We start from the raw sequence: 17079 nt of genomic DNA on the forward strand, positions 1-17079 counted from the left end.
TGAAATAAGCTAGTCATGTAATTGCCATGAAACTGTAGTGTCATGATTCTAACTGCACAAAAATTTTCTCCTTGTGCAACCCCTGTTGCTTCAGTGGAATGCCACCCAACTTCTCACTGGGAGCAGGATCAGCATTCTCTCTGTATCAGGGTTCACTTAGTTATGGGAAGAAAATTACTGCTACAGCATTGTCACAGTATCTAAATCAAATGATCCAGGTGGAATAATATGTTGTTCCCTTTTAATAGTGTCAATTAGCAAGGTCAACTGCTAATTCAGAAACTTAATAACATGTATGTAATAATATAAGCATTATGACTCTCAGAGATTTCCCACTTATAATAAAAATTGTCTGCCTCAGGCTCAGGTGACTTTAATATAAAAAACTTATAAGGAAATCCAAGACAGCATTTACTTACCACTGACTTCGCTCAATGCCAGAATTATATCATCATACACTGAGGAGAAAAAAAAAAAAAAAGTGCCATCAAAATTCAATCAGAACATAGTGTTGTTATGTAAAATTTAATTAAAGAAACACGGGAAATTTGCACATCCTTGGGTAAAGAAAACCATTAAAATTGCAACAGGCGTATGGGGCAAATTAGAGACTGAGTACAGCATATGAATTCTGTGCTGCGTCACTCAGTATCTGCACTGTGTGTGGAGTGAGCTGACTGCTGTCAAATCTTTCTCTTTTTCTTTGTACCCCTCAGGCCAGGAACAATAAAAGGTCATTAAAACTGGATAGCTCCCATTCGAAGGACAGTAGAGGGAAAATAGAAATTATGACATTCTAGGTGAAAATATTTTTCACCTGCTCCCTGTAAGACAGCATTTGACAAATGTAAACCCCTTTAACAGCAAATGAAAAAAATGTCATATTAAGCTTTTGCAATATCACACAGCTGATGGGCTTGCAGGAGGGGAGAACCCTGGAGACAGGGGCAGAAAAGCAAGGGAACTCTTTCACAGCAGCAGAATCCTATTCAATGTCACTGCATAAAATGGAAAGAGAGAAAAAGGAAGAAGTGCCGTAATCTGAAGAATACATATTCAAGGCTGAAGAATTCTTATAAATAGGGGCAACAGTGAAATGCATGGAGTTCAGAAAATGTTACGTGTATATTTGGTCTGTATTGGTCCCTATCTACACATTATTTATCTTTCCTAAAATAAATAGTGATTCAGTTCTGTAACCCTCTGCAAACTCCAGTATGCTTCTACTGGCATATTATCATGAGGACATGAATTGCATACTATATACACATTACATTATAGATGTCTGGGAAAGTGGGGTTATATTACTCATGCTGTCTAAATTGTAGTTTTTTTCTGAAAGAATAATGGGCAGAATTTATACAGAGGAAAACCACCTGAAAGACTATCAAGTGATGATAACCCTTCTGAGGTAAAGTCTGAGTTCTTAAGCTGTAAAGCCACAGGTTAAGAACTGTCTGATATTCATCTTTTCCCCTTATTTCAGGTATTTCCCCAACCTCCTAAAAAAAAATGTGAAGATCTTTGGTAAACTGAGTTAATATTAAAACATGCCTTTCTCCCTCTATTAGGACTCAGCAAAAAAATATTCATTATTTAGGTCACATGTCTACATGCAGATGGGATGTAATAAGGTTCACTTTGGACTAGTTAGTGGGACCTAAGCAAAGAAGCAAAGCTGAATAAAAATCATTTATGGTGGCTACAGATCAGATTTTGTTATAGACTCAGAAGTAAACTAAACTTTTGTTTTAACTGAACATATTTAGCTAGATATAGAAATACAGTAGATCATTGTAATATCTGATAACATGTTAAATGTTATTTATATTACTATCATTGGTATATTTTAGACGAGATTATCTTACCTTTATTTGCATTTGTCTTCATTTGAATATCAATACATACTGAACTTGAACTAACCAGCTCCATAAAATATGCAGTTTTCCAAGGCCCTGTTCATATTAAACTTTTCTGCTTATCTTTTACATATCAAGGTTAATACCACCTTTTAGGAGGCCCACTGTTTGATTTAACACCACAGTTCTCGTGGTTTTGCTGGCTGACATTTTCAAAGCCTTCTGGGGCTACAGAATTAGGCACTGAATTCTCTAAATAGGCATTTCTCAATATGGCAAGACTGCACATTTCCAGCACAGCAGTCTTGACATAGTTGAAGTATAGACTCTGGAAGCCGGAAGAACCCCGGACCATAAGATGGAGAACTGCCATGCTTTTTTATTATTCCAGTGGTCAGGATATTCCTTACTTGAAAATCCATAGATTAAAGGAATGATATCTATATATATCAAAGGACAGGAAGGGAGGAGGTGGCTAATGAGGATGTCCTGGATAGTGTGGGACCTGAGCACCATAAATGGTATGGAAAAAAGGATGGAGATGGTCATTGTTTTGGCTGAGTTAGTTTGCTTCATAGCAGCTTGTATGGTGCTGTGTTTTGGATTTGTGGCTAAAACAGTATGGATAACACACTGATGGTTTTGTTATTGCTGAGCAGTGCTTACACAGAGTCAAGGCCTTTTCTGCTCTCACATGCTCCACCAGTGAGTAAGCTAGGGGTGCACAAGGATTTGGGAGGGGACACAGACAGGACAGCTGACCCCAGCTGACCCCAAGGGATATCCCAGACCATGTGGCATCATGATCAGCAATAAAAGCTGGGAGGAAGAAGGGGGGATGTTCGGACTGATAACGTTTTGGCTTCTCAAGTAAGTGCTATGCATGATGGAGCCCTGCTTTCCTGGAAATTGCTGAACACCTGCCTGACAATGGGAAATGTTGAATGAATTTCTTGGGTTGCTTTGCTTGTGTGTGTGGTTTTTGCTTTACTCATTAAAATGTCTTTATCTCAACCCACGAGTCTTCCTCTTCCAGTCCTCTCCCACATCCCACCAAGGAGGTAGAGGGGAGAGGGGTAAGATGGGGGGGAGAAGGAAGGTGAGAAAGCGGTTGTGTAGGGCTGAGCTGCTGTGGAATTAACTCACAAAACAGCTTTAGGATTTTACAATCAAAACAACTCTCAATCCGCATTGACAGTCCAATATCAACATATTGAGCACTTTGGTGCTTTAGGGGTTCTTGTAGACATTAAAGCTTAAAAAATCTGAAAGAAAGAGAGCTCTCTACAAAAGATCTCATATAAAAGGGGGCATCTGTTTTATTACAAACTTACTTCATTTCTTGCTTGTTAGAATGATAGAGATTAATCATTACAGTGCCCAGTGTCTCCTTTCCTAAATTGGTGATATGCAGTTCAGGCCTCTATAATTTATGAAGAGAACTGAAACTCAAAGCATCCCCAAAATAATTTGCTAACTTGCTTTTTGCAAGGATAGACCTTTGACACCTCTTGGAAACATGTGATCATTATTTCAATATAGTAAATTGAATGTTACCTTTTCCTGATAATTCAAGAGTAGATACATCATGACCTCTATCATCTGATAGCGTTGCTTTATAAACTCCTTCGTCTTTGCGAGACAGCTACACGGAAAATACAAGATGTTTACTGACAAACTTGATAATACTACAACATTTGCTCAACCCCTGCATGATTTCCTAAATTAAAAAACATACATTGGCTTGTACATGCTTCTTTATGGACCTGCATTTAGTTTTTAAGCCTAAAACATATTCTGATTTCAGTTCAATTGCCTTATGGAACTCTGTTTTTTCTCTTGTTCCAGAAAGACAAACAGGATTGATCCCGGTCCACAGAAACTACAAGTAGTACAGTAAGATGTAACAGAGGACAACTTTAACAACACAAACTTTAGAAGTGCGATTTTTCTTTAACCAAAACTATTACTTTTTTCAATCAATCTATCTATGTAAAGGAAAACAGATTTATACCCTTTAGTTGTCCAAATATCATCTCAGTAGTTTCCATTCAAGCAGCAACTGTAGTAAAATTATATCTATATCAAGTAAAGAATTCATTACCCTTGGAAAGCTCACATTCTTAAAATCTAACACCATGATACTGTGTTTAAAACAGTAGGAGTTTTTGGTTTAGGTGGGTTTATCTTAATTTATTTTAAAACCTGAAGGAAAATACATGACATTACATATTACATATAGTTTGGATCTTGTCTAATTAATTTTTAGACTTACACAAATCTATAAGCAAGTAAATCATAGTAGAAACATCATATAATTGAATGACAAATAACAAGAGCAATTCAAGACAAGAGGAAAACTTCTTCCCTCCAGAAGGTCTGCTCAAGAAAAATGAAACCACTGGAAAGTCAGTGTCCATTTGCAGGTGAAATGAAGGAAAGAAATTAGAATAATAAGAAACCAAGAAATAAAATAAATATATCAATTAAATGGAATGCACATTAAGCAGAAAATTTCAGTCCAGGGAGGTGCTGGACTTTGAAGGCAGCAATTATGCAAGTTAAGGCTTCAGACACCTAACAAGTCAGGTTATCCTGTTTGCATAAAGATAAATCTTAAATAGGCATATACCTTAATCCTATTCATTTAGGGCAATAAAACTGAAACACTGTCAGAACTAAGGTGCTTTAACAAACTGAAAAATTAAAGAGTACTAAGAAAGAATGAGACAGAGTTCACCTAATGACACTGAAGCAACTTAAGCATGAACTGTCTGAGCTGATAACAAAAATAGATACTTTTTCACTAGCATTAGTTACTTACCAGATAATTGAAGGATAGCAAATATGCTTTTTCTTAAAATAGTTCACAGAAATCATGATAACTGGTTTAGTGCTCTGCCTGGCAAATCTATAGCATGTCAAGCAGAAACTATCAATTCTAACAGTAGGTGATACTTTACCCCAGGGATACTGAAGTGACATTCTTCCTTCTGCAGATCAGGCAGAACATCAACATCAATCCCAGAACCGTCCTTATACCACTTGAAAACAGTCTCCTTCTTCGTGTTCGCAACCTGTACAACAAAAAAGGCACATAAAAGTGACTATGCACTAAAGAAGGGTATCACTCTGTATGTAGTCACACAGGTACTTTCAACAGAAACCAGTGGTAAATTTAAATAAAAACCCAATTTCAACAGAGCCCTACTAAGCAAATCATAGTTCTACAGTATATATTTGCAGGACAGAACTGGTCAGAAGTATACAGCTTACAGCTCCACAGCCCTGTTAAATCCTTAAAGGCAATCATAGAATCATAGAATAGTTAGGGTTGGAAAGGACCTTAAGATCATCTAGTTCCAACCCCCTGCCATGGGCAGGGATGCCTCACACTAGACCATGTCACTCAAGGATCTGTCCAGCCTGGCCTTGGACACTGCCAGGGATGGAGCATTTACCACTTCTTTGGGCAACCTGTTCCAGTGCCCCAGCACCCTCACAGTAAAGAACCTCTTCTTTATATCTAACCTGAACTTCCCTTGTTTAAGTTTAAACACATTACCCCTTGTCCTATCAATCCTGTCGATCTCTCTTCTCTTAAAGGTTTTTGCACTCTGATTGTAGTTTTTCTAGAAATATCTGTAAGAAGTATCTTTGAAATTAGAGTTCCTAAACTCTCTCCTTTACCTTTTTCTGTTTGAATGTGTCTCTAGAGGGCTGTGTACAGAATTTACCCCTATCTTAGAGAGTCTTCAGCCAATTTGCAGATTTATCCCAGCTATCTAAGCAATGTCTTTCAGGGCTAAACTGCAGAAAGCATCTGGAATTACTATTCTGAAAGCATTTCAAACTTCAAAATTGCAAGCTGCACCAGAAATCCTCTTTTTCTACTACATTTTATAATATGGGAAGTATAAACACTTGAGGAATCCTACAAACTGCAGTCTCTTCCAACACAAAGGGGCTCAATAATACAGTGAAAATGCAGAGAAGTTGCTTGAAAGCCAGGATTTTGCTATAGTAGCAGCAGCTCATCTAAGCAATGCAGAGACTACAGCTATACCTCAAGTACTGCTCTAATTTAAAAAAACACATTTTATAATGGTGTTGCTTAAAATAGAGCTGGATAAATGACCTCAAACTGTGAATTCAAAGAAATTAAAAGCCCAGTTCTTTCTAGAAACCTTGGCAATATATATATTATTTTTCTCCCTTTCTGAAACACTATGGTTTATCTGACATCTCCATACCCTTCAAAAATCACAAAAATATGATGGCATTTCTGTCTGTAGCCTGAATTCTCAGTGAGCATGGCTTTGGTAGAAGGACAAAGCTGGCAGTACATTTCTCAATCCCCAGGCAGTTGCTTTAAAAAGCCTCCTTAAAAAAAACTGAACAAATGTATAGAGGGCAGCCCAGAAGTTAATACAAATCTTAAATAGTTTCCAAGTGGCCTGCTTGGAGGAAAAGCATGCACCAATTTCTAACCCCTTTTCATTAGAGAAGTCATTCCATAGGTGAAAAGCTCTATGAAAGTTCTCTATAGAGGTGACTAGACAAATAGGGGGCCACCCATTCTCTTTCCTGGGCATCTCTATAAAACCTGCTTAAATTATATATATTGCTGCTTAATAAGCAGTGTGGTTGCTATGGACAGACTATTTGGGATCACAACCTGGCCCAAAGCAATGCCTTGGTTGAGAAAAAGTGAGCAGCATTTTACATTTACCAGTAACTAAAAGTGACTATTCCTGTGGTCATATGACAGTGGTGGCAATTTTATTTGAACAAAGCCTGAAGGAACAAGCCTTTAATGCTTTTCAACTTTTTTTCATCAAAGACTGTTAGCACTCAACCTGGCAATAAACAGACTGAGTTTCAGACACATGCAGTTTGCAGTGCCAAAGTTATTTCATGTTGACATTTGTTATGAAAAGTTCCTTTTTTCACTGTTTACACACACATCAAAAATCTTGCTTTTAGCAGACACAGTACAAGTAAGGGTCAGAGCCAGGCAACAGCAGGTAGCTTCTGAATATTATGCAATTTAGAAATACTTAAGGAAAAATTATAATAGATACTGCCTTATGGAGAAAGATAAACACACAATAAAAAGCAACCACCATCAGATTATCATTCAGATGGACAAACACGTTCTACTAGCATGCAGGGGCTACAATACCGAGAACAAGGCCATCAATTCCAGCTGATCTAGAATCAAATACTAAGTCAATCAAAAGTCCATCAGGTGCAATCACGTAGAAAATAAGCAGGACGTGAAGTGATGCATATTACTTTTGATATACTCTTTGTTCATCATTATTTTTATGGACCTTGATCATACAGTCAGACCTCTGCCCTATACAAGCTTCCAGTTACCCTGGTTTCCTAACTCCCCTGTTTCATGCCATGGCCTTTGAGAAAGTCAAGAAAAAAGCCTTCTTTTGTAGGTACTTCTTTCACATTATCCCAGGCTCTTTCAAGAGACAAAAACAACTCCTGTGCGCAGGAACACTAAAGAGAGCATAGAAGAGACCAGGCCAAGTGCTATGAATATGGCTTGGGGAGGTAGATGCTTTTATTACCATAGAAATAGCCCAGGGCAGCCACGCTACTAACTTGAATGTCAGGTGTCTGAAGTTCATAGGAAAAATACAGGCTTCATTTTTCAAACTCTTCTTATGTGCAAATATCAGCCATAAACAAGCATAACAGTACCAAGTGAACCTAATAGCCAGTCACATACTAACAGTAACAGACATTGTAAGGGCAATGGCATAGTTAAAATGACGAGTGTGCAAACAGCACACATCCTAGATTTCATTTACATGAAATGTTCTGACCTTATGAACAAAAAGTACACTGGTGAAAAGCATATAATCAGACACTCAGCTTTTCACAGTTTCATTTGCATAAATAGGCTCCACAGTAAATGAAAAGGATAATTTCAGATTAATTTGTAGACAATTAACACTAGTATAACTGATTCAGCAACATTTAGTTCCCCATGTGAATGAAAGGATAAGCAGGGTTCATGCCTGAAGCAAATCACGTCGAAATTATAAAGTACTCCAGCTATACAGCCTCATACCAGCAAAGGCACCATGTTAGCTAATGGGGGCAGGCAGGCAGGCAGAATGACAGATTCACCACCCAGGTCAGTTCTGCAGGGAATAAGCTGAGGTTAAAGGTCTCCTAATTAGTGATCAGGAAAAAAAGAAGGAAAAAAATCGCACAAATGTGCATGCAAATTACTCATAATGAATGACTCAAGTTAGTCTAGTTAAAAGCCAAGAACTTATTCAAAAGAAGTGGAGAAAATTAACACAAAAGTGTCCATATTACAGGAAAAGGCAACAAAGAGGAGTCTGATGCATGTTGAATTCAATTAACTCAGTTACTCTGGCCTCTTAATTAGTCACTCTAGAAGAGCAAAAAAAATGACAATATATCATTTTATAATGGCATATAAAGATGTTAATAGCAGAAGTTACTCTGAATTCCATGCACATTTGTTAAGATTCAAAAGTCATTAGTCAAGCATAATAAAAAACATGTTTTATAACTTTAGTTCTAGAAGACTTTTTTCATGCTTGTTTTCAGGTGATTAAATAAAAGATGTTTTGGGAGAGAAACCTCCAAATAAGAAAACAGTGAAGAAAGAGTTTGAATCCTATTTTTTTGTGGCAATTTTTTGAAGAAGGATGAAGGACCATTAGAGGATGATCTTATTTATTTTTTTATTATTTTTATAGCTCACAATTGTAACAAATGTTTAGATCACCTAACACATTTGTTAATGTCCTGGGTTTTTTTTTTGTTGTTGTTTTAATGAATACTACTGCTGAAAAGTAGTAATTGAAGTGATTTTAAATATTTCTAAATAAAAAGTTTTACTATGAAACTTTTAATTTTAGATATCAAAAACTTTCCTCACATTTTCCTACCTCAATTTTTAATCAACACATTCTAAAAAAAAATTTCAAGCATGTTTCCTCACCTTACAAGTGAGTAAAACTTCACATTCCTCTGAAACTTTCCAATACAAAAACTCTGAGAAGTGAGGACCTAAGAAACAAAATTGCCTTGAACATGTGGTAGAATAAAGAGTACCAGAAAGATGCAGTGAAAGAAAGAAAAAGGGTGACAGTTGTAACATCCTGACACCAGAAGGATGATATGTAAAACAGTGAGACAAATGAATTTTCTAAGTATGTTTATGCTCAACTGCAACTAAGCATAGGAAAGAAACTGAGTAGTTCCAAACAAGTTTACAAACAATGTCTTTAATGCAAAAGGAACTGGAGAATAAACAAATGTATCCAAACACCTAATAAAAAGTTAAAAGCAAAAATTCCATGCCAGACATTATTTGACCAAATTCTATAAAGTTAAAAAATGTATTAAACATTATGAACAGGAAATATTCCTTTTACACACTGAGGCTCCAATCCTATCAATACACATATACTCAAGTAAATTAACTGCCATTCACAGCCTTCTAAAAGTTATTGTGATTACTCATATCAGGAAATTTATGTTTTAGTGTCTGCAGGATCAGGACCCAAAATTGTAATATCCAGATCAGGAGGTAGCGAAGTCCCAGACTTTTCCTTAAATCACTGAGAACTGAAAGATCCTGTGAGCTTATGCAGTAAGTGTTTTGTTTGGTTTTGTTTTTTTAAATCTACAACTTACACACACACCCCCCAAAAAAAAACAAAAAAATAGAATTGCATCACTTATGTAGAGAATCTTAAGCTATTTATAATAAATGTTTTTAATTATTATTGCTGCTTTCATCCTAAAATCTATCTGCTTGCCAAGCGAAAATTACAAACTAGAGCTCAAACTCAATTTTTTATGGATTTCACAGTGATAGAATTCTGAGTTAGATATCCAACAGTACTTTCACCTGCAAACAATATAACGAGTATATAGCAAACTCTGTGCAGCAGCTGTGCAACTCTGTGCAACAAATATATATTTAATTCCTCAAATTTTGCTTAGACAAAAACCACAGGAACAGGTTTTTAATATTCCCTGACTGACATTATGTTGTCTACTCTTCCAACAATTATATTGAAATGACAATTTGTATGCTTAAAACTAAATGTGTTGAAACGTTCTGTTGGATCAGACCCTACAGTAGGCACACTTTTCATAAATAGCCAGTAAAAATAACCTCTTCTAAGTACTCCCACTTCATTTCTTTACTTCGTGGAAGTTCAGCCACTACTTGAATGCATCTTATGATAATGTTAGAAAATAACATCTACCAAGGGTTGAATGTTTCCTCACATTGTGCAGTATATTCGTCTTCTAATGAAATCATTGGAAGCTGGTAGCATTCAGTATTCATTAATACATCATTAGCTGCAAACTGTGCCTAAAGTCACCCATCTACTCTGTCTTACCTTGCTTCCTGAGAAATTCCTTTTGCTGGAGCTGAGATTCAGCCAATACTGCCTTGAATGCTGAATTTGGGAAGAGGTGAATGAAAAATGAGTTAGCCACAAAATTACTCAAAGAATAATTGAAGTTCATTTCTTCATCAGAATTAAAGTTTCAATGTTTCAGTGAACATACCATCTCCGATGAGAACTAATGAAGACTGGTTCTTGGCCTTTCTATCTTGAATCTGCACTGTGTAGGTACCTTCATTGTCAATTGTAAATTGGTCCATCACCATTTCTATAATGCCATTTGAACGGTCACAATTTATTTTATGCCTCTGAAATAAAAAAGTAGTAACTTTAGTATAATGCAGATTACTCATTATTCCTTATTGAATTAATCATGTTTCACACCTTTGCCTTCACACTCAACCCTTTTCATTTCCTTGTAAATTGTAAACAATAGAAACAGGGCTGTGCTTTTATATGTGTTGTACAACAAGGTCCTACTGGTGACAGAAACCTCTGTGTGCAGCTGCATGTGGAATCTTCAAGTCATCATAATACCACTGGTTTGGATTTTAAAATAATAGTTTATGGCACTATGCATGTTTGAAGAAAAGCTTTCACATCCAGGCTTTAGCTGCATTACAGCTTCCAGTTCAAGAAGGGGTTTTGTTAGGCTGAAGCAGTATTCCTAGCAGAGTCCAGAAACAGTTGGAAGCATTATGTTCATAGATACAAACGTGGACCTCCAAATAAATCCATCACAACAATTTCAAAAGGTCATCACTACTAAATATCTCTGACACATATGTGGCAGCTCAATATGTGATATTTTTTTCTCACTAAAAAAAAGGTAAATTTAGGAAGGGTACAATGATTTGCTCATCTAATGCTGGTTATCCTTTTCAAAACACTAAAGTGCAAGGCCATGAGGACAGTAACTTGTGCAAAACCAACAAAGTTTCTGGGAATGAAAAGGATCAACCAAGTCCAGAAAAGGAGAATTAGAATTCATCAAAACATATAGTTACCTATTAAACTGCTTTCAGAATACCCAAAACATCAAATATTGACTTGAATTCAGAGTTAAATATGTTGTTCATTGTTTGTGTCCTTTTTGTGTTTGCTTTCTATTAAATATTCCAAAAAGATAAAATATTGGCAGGCATACTCAAGGAAACAGAAAATTGTAGGCAAATATTGGACAGTACTTGCAAAACACGTTTTGAATATGCAGGTATTAGTTTAGATATGATCACCTTTTACTAATAACCTCTTTCATTTGCTGAGTAACAACCATGAAGGCTGTGTCCTACTAACAGTGATGTTTGAATATCAACTAAAAAAATTCCTAAAGCAAAGTAAAAATAATCCGCAGAAGTTCCCTGATGAATACTTTTAGGTTACTAAGCATTGTAGCCAAGGATATTGCACACTAACCATTCATGATGGGACCATATAGATGTAGTTCTACACAGTAAATAATAGAACCTGTTACTGTTAAAAGGAAACACGTTGCCATATAAACAGAATGTTTTGGTTAACCTTTTTAATGGACTCCAAACCTAGAAAAAGCTAGCGGAAGCCACAGGTAAATAAAGTTTAGGAAAGGAGGGGAAAAAAGGAAGAAAAAAAAAAAAGCTAGTAAAAACCCCACTTATTAAACTTTCTGGGACCACATCCCTAAGTGGGAGAAGATTTAAGTACTGATTCAAAATCAGTATGAATGAGCCCACAGATATATCTGCTTCAGGTCTGAGGGACACCTCCTGGCCAGTCTCGAAAACAGATTCACTCTGGACAACAAGCCTGGAAGAACAGTGTAGACATAGTTATGATATTCAGCATTCATTGCTGATACTTTCAAATATACAAATACTACTAGTTTTAATCTTCATGGGGTAACTGAAGAATGAAGAAAGATGAAAGAGAATGGAATTAACAGAATAAGAGCTAACAGACTGATCAGGATTATAACTTTTTAAATAAATTATTTAGAGGGAAGAGACTGGGTATAACATTTATATAAAATAGCAGGGAAAAATACTCATATAATTTGGGTATGCACTTTCCTATATATAGTTCAAAGAAAGATAATGTCAAAGAATAAGAAAAGATTTAACTAATCAGGAAATCAGCGCAAAATTACTTATGTAAGAGTTCATCTGTAAGAGTTGAGGAGATAGGCATGGTAGGTTAAAAAGAGAAGTCATAGACGTCACAAAACTATCAAAAAATGTAAATTCAAATTCTTCTTACAGAATCTTGTCCACAGAGGTCAAGGACAACAATTGCATTCATTTCATGAGTTTTCAGGAAGAGTGTTAAATTGAGATTTGCCAGAAGCAGAAAAGGAAGAGCAAGATGTATGTTTTAATCTGATCCTTTATCACACTTCTAGAACTTTTTTTTCATTTCTTGCTTTAGGGTAAAGGGAAAAAATATTAAAAGATTAAAATGACAACTGATTAAATGGGGGCTAGTTTATTCCTTTCTTAGATTATTTTGAAATCTTACAGAAACCATTCCTTGTTAGGGCTTACAAGGAGAAGTTTTTCACTTCAGCCAATGTCAAGAACCAGGCTACAATTCACTGGCATATAATGGTCTATTGAACATGTTCAGTGACTGTAGCCCAGTCTTCAGGCAGGCTTTAGAGTGTAATTAGGCTTCTAACTGTTGCCATTATGCAGCAAGATGAAGTTCAATGATTTCATGGGCACCATAAATACTCGGGTTTTATGTGACTTTCCACAAAAATATCATCAGTCTCCAAACGTAAATGTCACCTGTGGGTTACTAATTAAAGAGGTGAAATAATGCAGCTCCACTTCAAGACTCTCTCTGATGTCAATGCTTTCAAAACATATGCTAACTAAAAATAGCTAGTTCTGTTCCACTAGCATTACTAAAACAGAATATTGTCATTTCAATAAATCATAGTCACTAATATTCAGGTTCTCAATGCTATAGTTTATTACTTCTTAAAGTAAGAAAAACAAAAAAGTATTTTACTCAGAAACACTTTTTTCCACATGTCACTATATAATTATAGTAAATGCTCTCTGCTTTATTATGGTATAAAAATGCCGATAAGCTTCTCTGGCCAAAACCAGGCTTTGCATCCTCAGGAATAAACTGAACCTTTCAAATAGCTGCACTGGAGATGGATTCCTCACAGGAAAAGATATTTCCAGCACTTTATGCCCAGTAGATGAATCATACTCCAGCCCTGAAAACATATGACCTTGTTTTCCTCTCAGCCCAATCTGATCACTTCTTTGTTTCTTTTTCTATGAGAGGTCTTCCTAGAGCTATAAAAATGAAGGAAGGTCGTGGCCTGTCCTTTCATCTCCATTGTAGCCATTTAAAGCCCTTTTAATGTCCAGGCCAAAATAAAAAAAAATAAAATAAAAAAATAAAATAAAAAAATGGTAGTAACACCATCTAAAAACTGTATATTTATGGGCACTCTTGCATTTCCAAGTGCCTCCCACTTTCTATGTAAAACTAGTAGCATTATCCTCATAGAGAGGGTCTCTGGGAATAGCATGTGTTGCCAGTTTGGAGTTCAAAACTTGAAACAGCTCTTTTGGTTTGAGATGTTTTCATAAAATATCTGTGCACTATTTTTAATCAGGTGTGTTTAATACTGGATTGTGTCTCATTTCTTCTCTATGGCTGTTGGTCATCTACCTACCCAAAATGAATACAGAATTCTGAACCTTAAACTTTGTTGTTGTTTTTTTTTTTTTTGTATGTATAGTCTCACTCTGCAACAGGAAATTAATACTGCAAAAAAGATTCAAGTTAAAGAATGACATTCCTCATGTTATCAGGCCTGTCAGCCTGACCTTGGTGCCAGAAAGGGCTATGGAGGAGATCATCTTGAGTGCCATCATGTGGCACAACTATGTATACAGGACAACTAGGCGATCAGGCCCAGTCAGCATCGCTTTATGAAAGGCAAGTCCTGTTTGACTAACCTGATCTCCATCTATGACAAGGTAGCCTACTTAGTGGATGAGGAAAAGGCCGTGGATGATGTCTACCTAGACTTTAGTAAAGCCTTTGATACTGTTTCCCACAGCACTCTCTTGGAGAAACTGGCTGCTTATGGCTTGGGTGGCTATTCTCTTCACTTGGGGAAGAGTGGCTGGAAAGTTGCCCAGTGGGAAAGGACCTACAGATGTTGGTCAACAGCCAGCTGAATCTGAGCTGGCTTGTGCCCAGGTGGCCAAGAAAGCCAATAGTATCCTGGCCTGTATCAGAAATAGTGCGGCCAGCAAGGCCACAAGAGTGATTGTCCACTTGTATTTGGCACTGGTGAGGCCACACCTCAAATCCTGTGTTCAGATCTGGGCCCATCCCTACAAGAAAGACATTGAGGTGCTGCAGTGTGTCCAAAGAAGGGCAATGAAGCTGGTGAAGGGTCTAGAGCACAAGTCTTATGAGAAGCAGCAGAAGGAACTGTGGTTGTTTAACCTGCAGAAAAGGAGGCTCACAGGGAACCTTACAACTACCTGAAATGTAGTGGTGGACTTGGCAGTGCTAGTTTAACAGTTGAACTCAATGTTTATAGAACCATAGAACAGTTTGGGTTGGAAAGGACCTTCAAAGGTTATATATATACCAATACCTCTGCAGACCTTTAAGGTCCTTCGCTACCTAAATGATTCTATGGCTCTATGATGAAAACAGAACAACTATTAATGCAGAAAGGTTTATTAAACAAAATCACACATATACAGTACTGAATATATACTTACATCACTGTTTTCAACTTCTCTATCATTAATAACAAATCTGAAGGTAGAATCTGGTGATAAGCTTTCAGCCTGAATCCAGAAACGAACTTCTCCTTTCTCAAGAACCTCATAAGCTAATTCTGATTTCAGAGGTATTGCTGCAGAAAGAAAAGCAATCAAAAGTCAATAATGCATGAATTCTTGTGAGAAAAAGGACTACTATAGTAAAATATTAGTGTTTGCCTATTATTTATGGAATGCTGGCTATAGAATAAATTTAATGCAGGGAAAATACATCTAAAGCCATCTTTGGCTGATTTGTAAATTGATTTCTCAAAGAAAGAAAAGAATTTGCAGCTTATAGTTTGCACATTTTTGAAGGAATTGGCTAGCAGCAACTTAGATTCTCTCGTCAAAGTTAAACTGCAAAAGACTTGTAGGCAAAGATTATTTTATTCAGTGTAAGCAAATTATTCTTCTAAATGAATGGAAAGATAAGGAAGCAAGTTGTTCCATGAAAAATGAAGCTGCCATTGTTTCAGGAAGAATCGTTTTGGAACTCCAGCCATTAGTATGTCATTATAATTCTTCTAGAAGTATCAAATAGATTGAGATATTCAACTTACTTGGATTCTTTATCTCATTGCTTAATGCCATCAAACGTTCAAACTCTGGAATGAAGAAAAATACTCATGTTTTAATTTATTCTGAAAAATACAGTCAGAGAACAAATATCAAAGAAGGTACATATCAGCATCAGCATATAATATCCTTAAGTCTTATACGTTAAATACCCAACTGTCTTCAGAAAATGATGACTAAATAGAAAAAATAATATTTGAGAAACTTAAAATTCTGATACATATAGAAAATTTCATTCATTTTTATGCACACCCTCTTATGAAAAATAATATAAACAAGGGATGAAACCTATTTTAAGCTTTCTATTGGTTTTAAACAAAAGATGGGAGGCAATAGCTTCTGAATGCATGAGGTTTCTTTGTCTACTTACTTTCTTTCTGACACTGTACCTGAAAAGCTTGTTTTACTGTGGCAGGAAATAAGATTGAGTGCAAGTTAGTCTGAAAAAGGTACAGAAAGTTCTATTTAAGCCACTGAATCCTAATAAAATCTGCATGAGAGTCTAGAAATCACTTCATTAGAATTTCATACTAACCCTATTTATCGTATTCATTAGTAATAAAGATTTGTAAGATGAACATTACTGCCAATTGCAAATTTATAGATAATGAAAAGACTAGAGGAAATTAGCAGAAATTTATGATATGGTAAAGAATTTAGCAAAATTACAAGAGAATTTATAGCATTTGAGGAAGTAAATGGGGAGTGAAGAAATGGGGTTTGGTGCTAAGATGAATATATGGCACTTGTGCAAGGATCCAGTACAAATAAAAGTGTAATTTTGAATGACAGATATGACAAGGAAAGACATGGGTTAAGTGTTGGATAGGAAGCACCTTCAGTGCTCTTCTACAAAAAAAAAACTTCCACTGACAGTAGCAAGACTTACAGACAGGTTTCAGAGTGATACTTCAAAACTAAACCAAAGGGAAGTTCTCATGATCAAATGTATATCTGCCTTTTCCTACAGTACTCTATGGAAAATAAAAAATATTACAGTTTAGCTTCCCTAGAAGAAGCAGATATTGGTAATAACCAGGAGTCCACATCAATGGTCCATGTCCTGGAGAAACATATTTTTTGTGGCTGCACATGGGTTTATTCTCAACACCTATTATGGGTGGGAGGTTTGACATGGTTCATACAGTGATAAAGCCCTGTCTGCTATCAGGCTCACATTCAGTCTCACCTCGTCTCCTTAGAAAGAAGGTAAGTAGAGGAAATTTCATGCTTAAGGAACTCGGCATACCAATTATAGCCTGTGGACTGGGAAAGCACCGAAGTAATTTTTGCACTATTTGAGATCAGAAAAGTCCCCTGCCTTGCCTTTCATCTCAGCACCTCTCTGTGGTAAACCAAAGTCAGCCTAAAGCAAAATTCATTGCAACTCAAATAAAACAAAAAAGCTACAATGAAATAAACCCA

General features: G+C 36.2%; 1 protein-coding gene across 3 annotated transcripts in view; it reads right to left on the reverse strand.

Moving 5' to 3' along the window:
* Window positions 1-17079, reverse strand: part of MYOM2 (myomesin 2) — an 81433-nt gene that overhangs the window by 9228 nt on the left and 55126 nt on the right. For all 3 annotated transcript variants that reach the window (XM_062626220.1, XM_062626217.1, XM_062626218.1), the window contains 8 exons: window positions 15639-15683; window positions 15034-15170; window positions 10452-10596; window positions 10280-10339; window positions 8863-8930; window positions 4823-4936; window positions 3417-3504; window positions 420-458 (listed from right to left, as the gene is read on the reverse strand). In XM_062626220.1, the coding sequence (XP_062482204.1) occupies window positions 420-458; window positions 3417-3504; window positions 4823-4936; window positions 8863-8930; window positions 10280-10339; window positions 10452-10596; window positions 15034-15170; window positions 15639-15683 (696 nt within the window). The remainder of the gene's footprint in view (window positions 1-419; window positions 459-3416; window positions 3505-4822; window positions 4937-8862; window positions 8931-10279; window positions 10340-10451; window positions 10597-15033; window positions 15171-15638; window positions 15684-17079) is intronic.

This window comes from Pezoporus occidentalis, unplaced genomic scaffold (genome assembly GCF_034315485.1).
Source record: "Pezoporus occidentalis ecotype Australia unplaced genomic scaffold, CSIRO_AGI_Poc_V1 ctg29, whole genome shotgun sequence".
Lineage (NCBI taxonomy): Eukaryota > Metazoa > Chordata > Aves > Psittaciformes > Psittacidae > Pezoporus > Pezoporus occidentalis.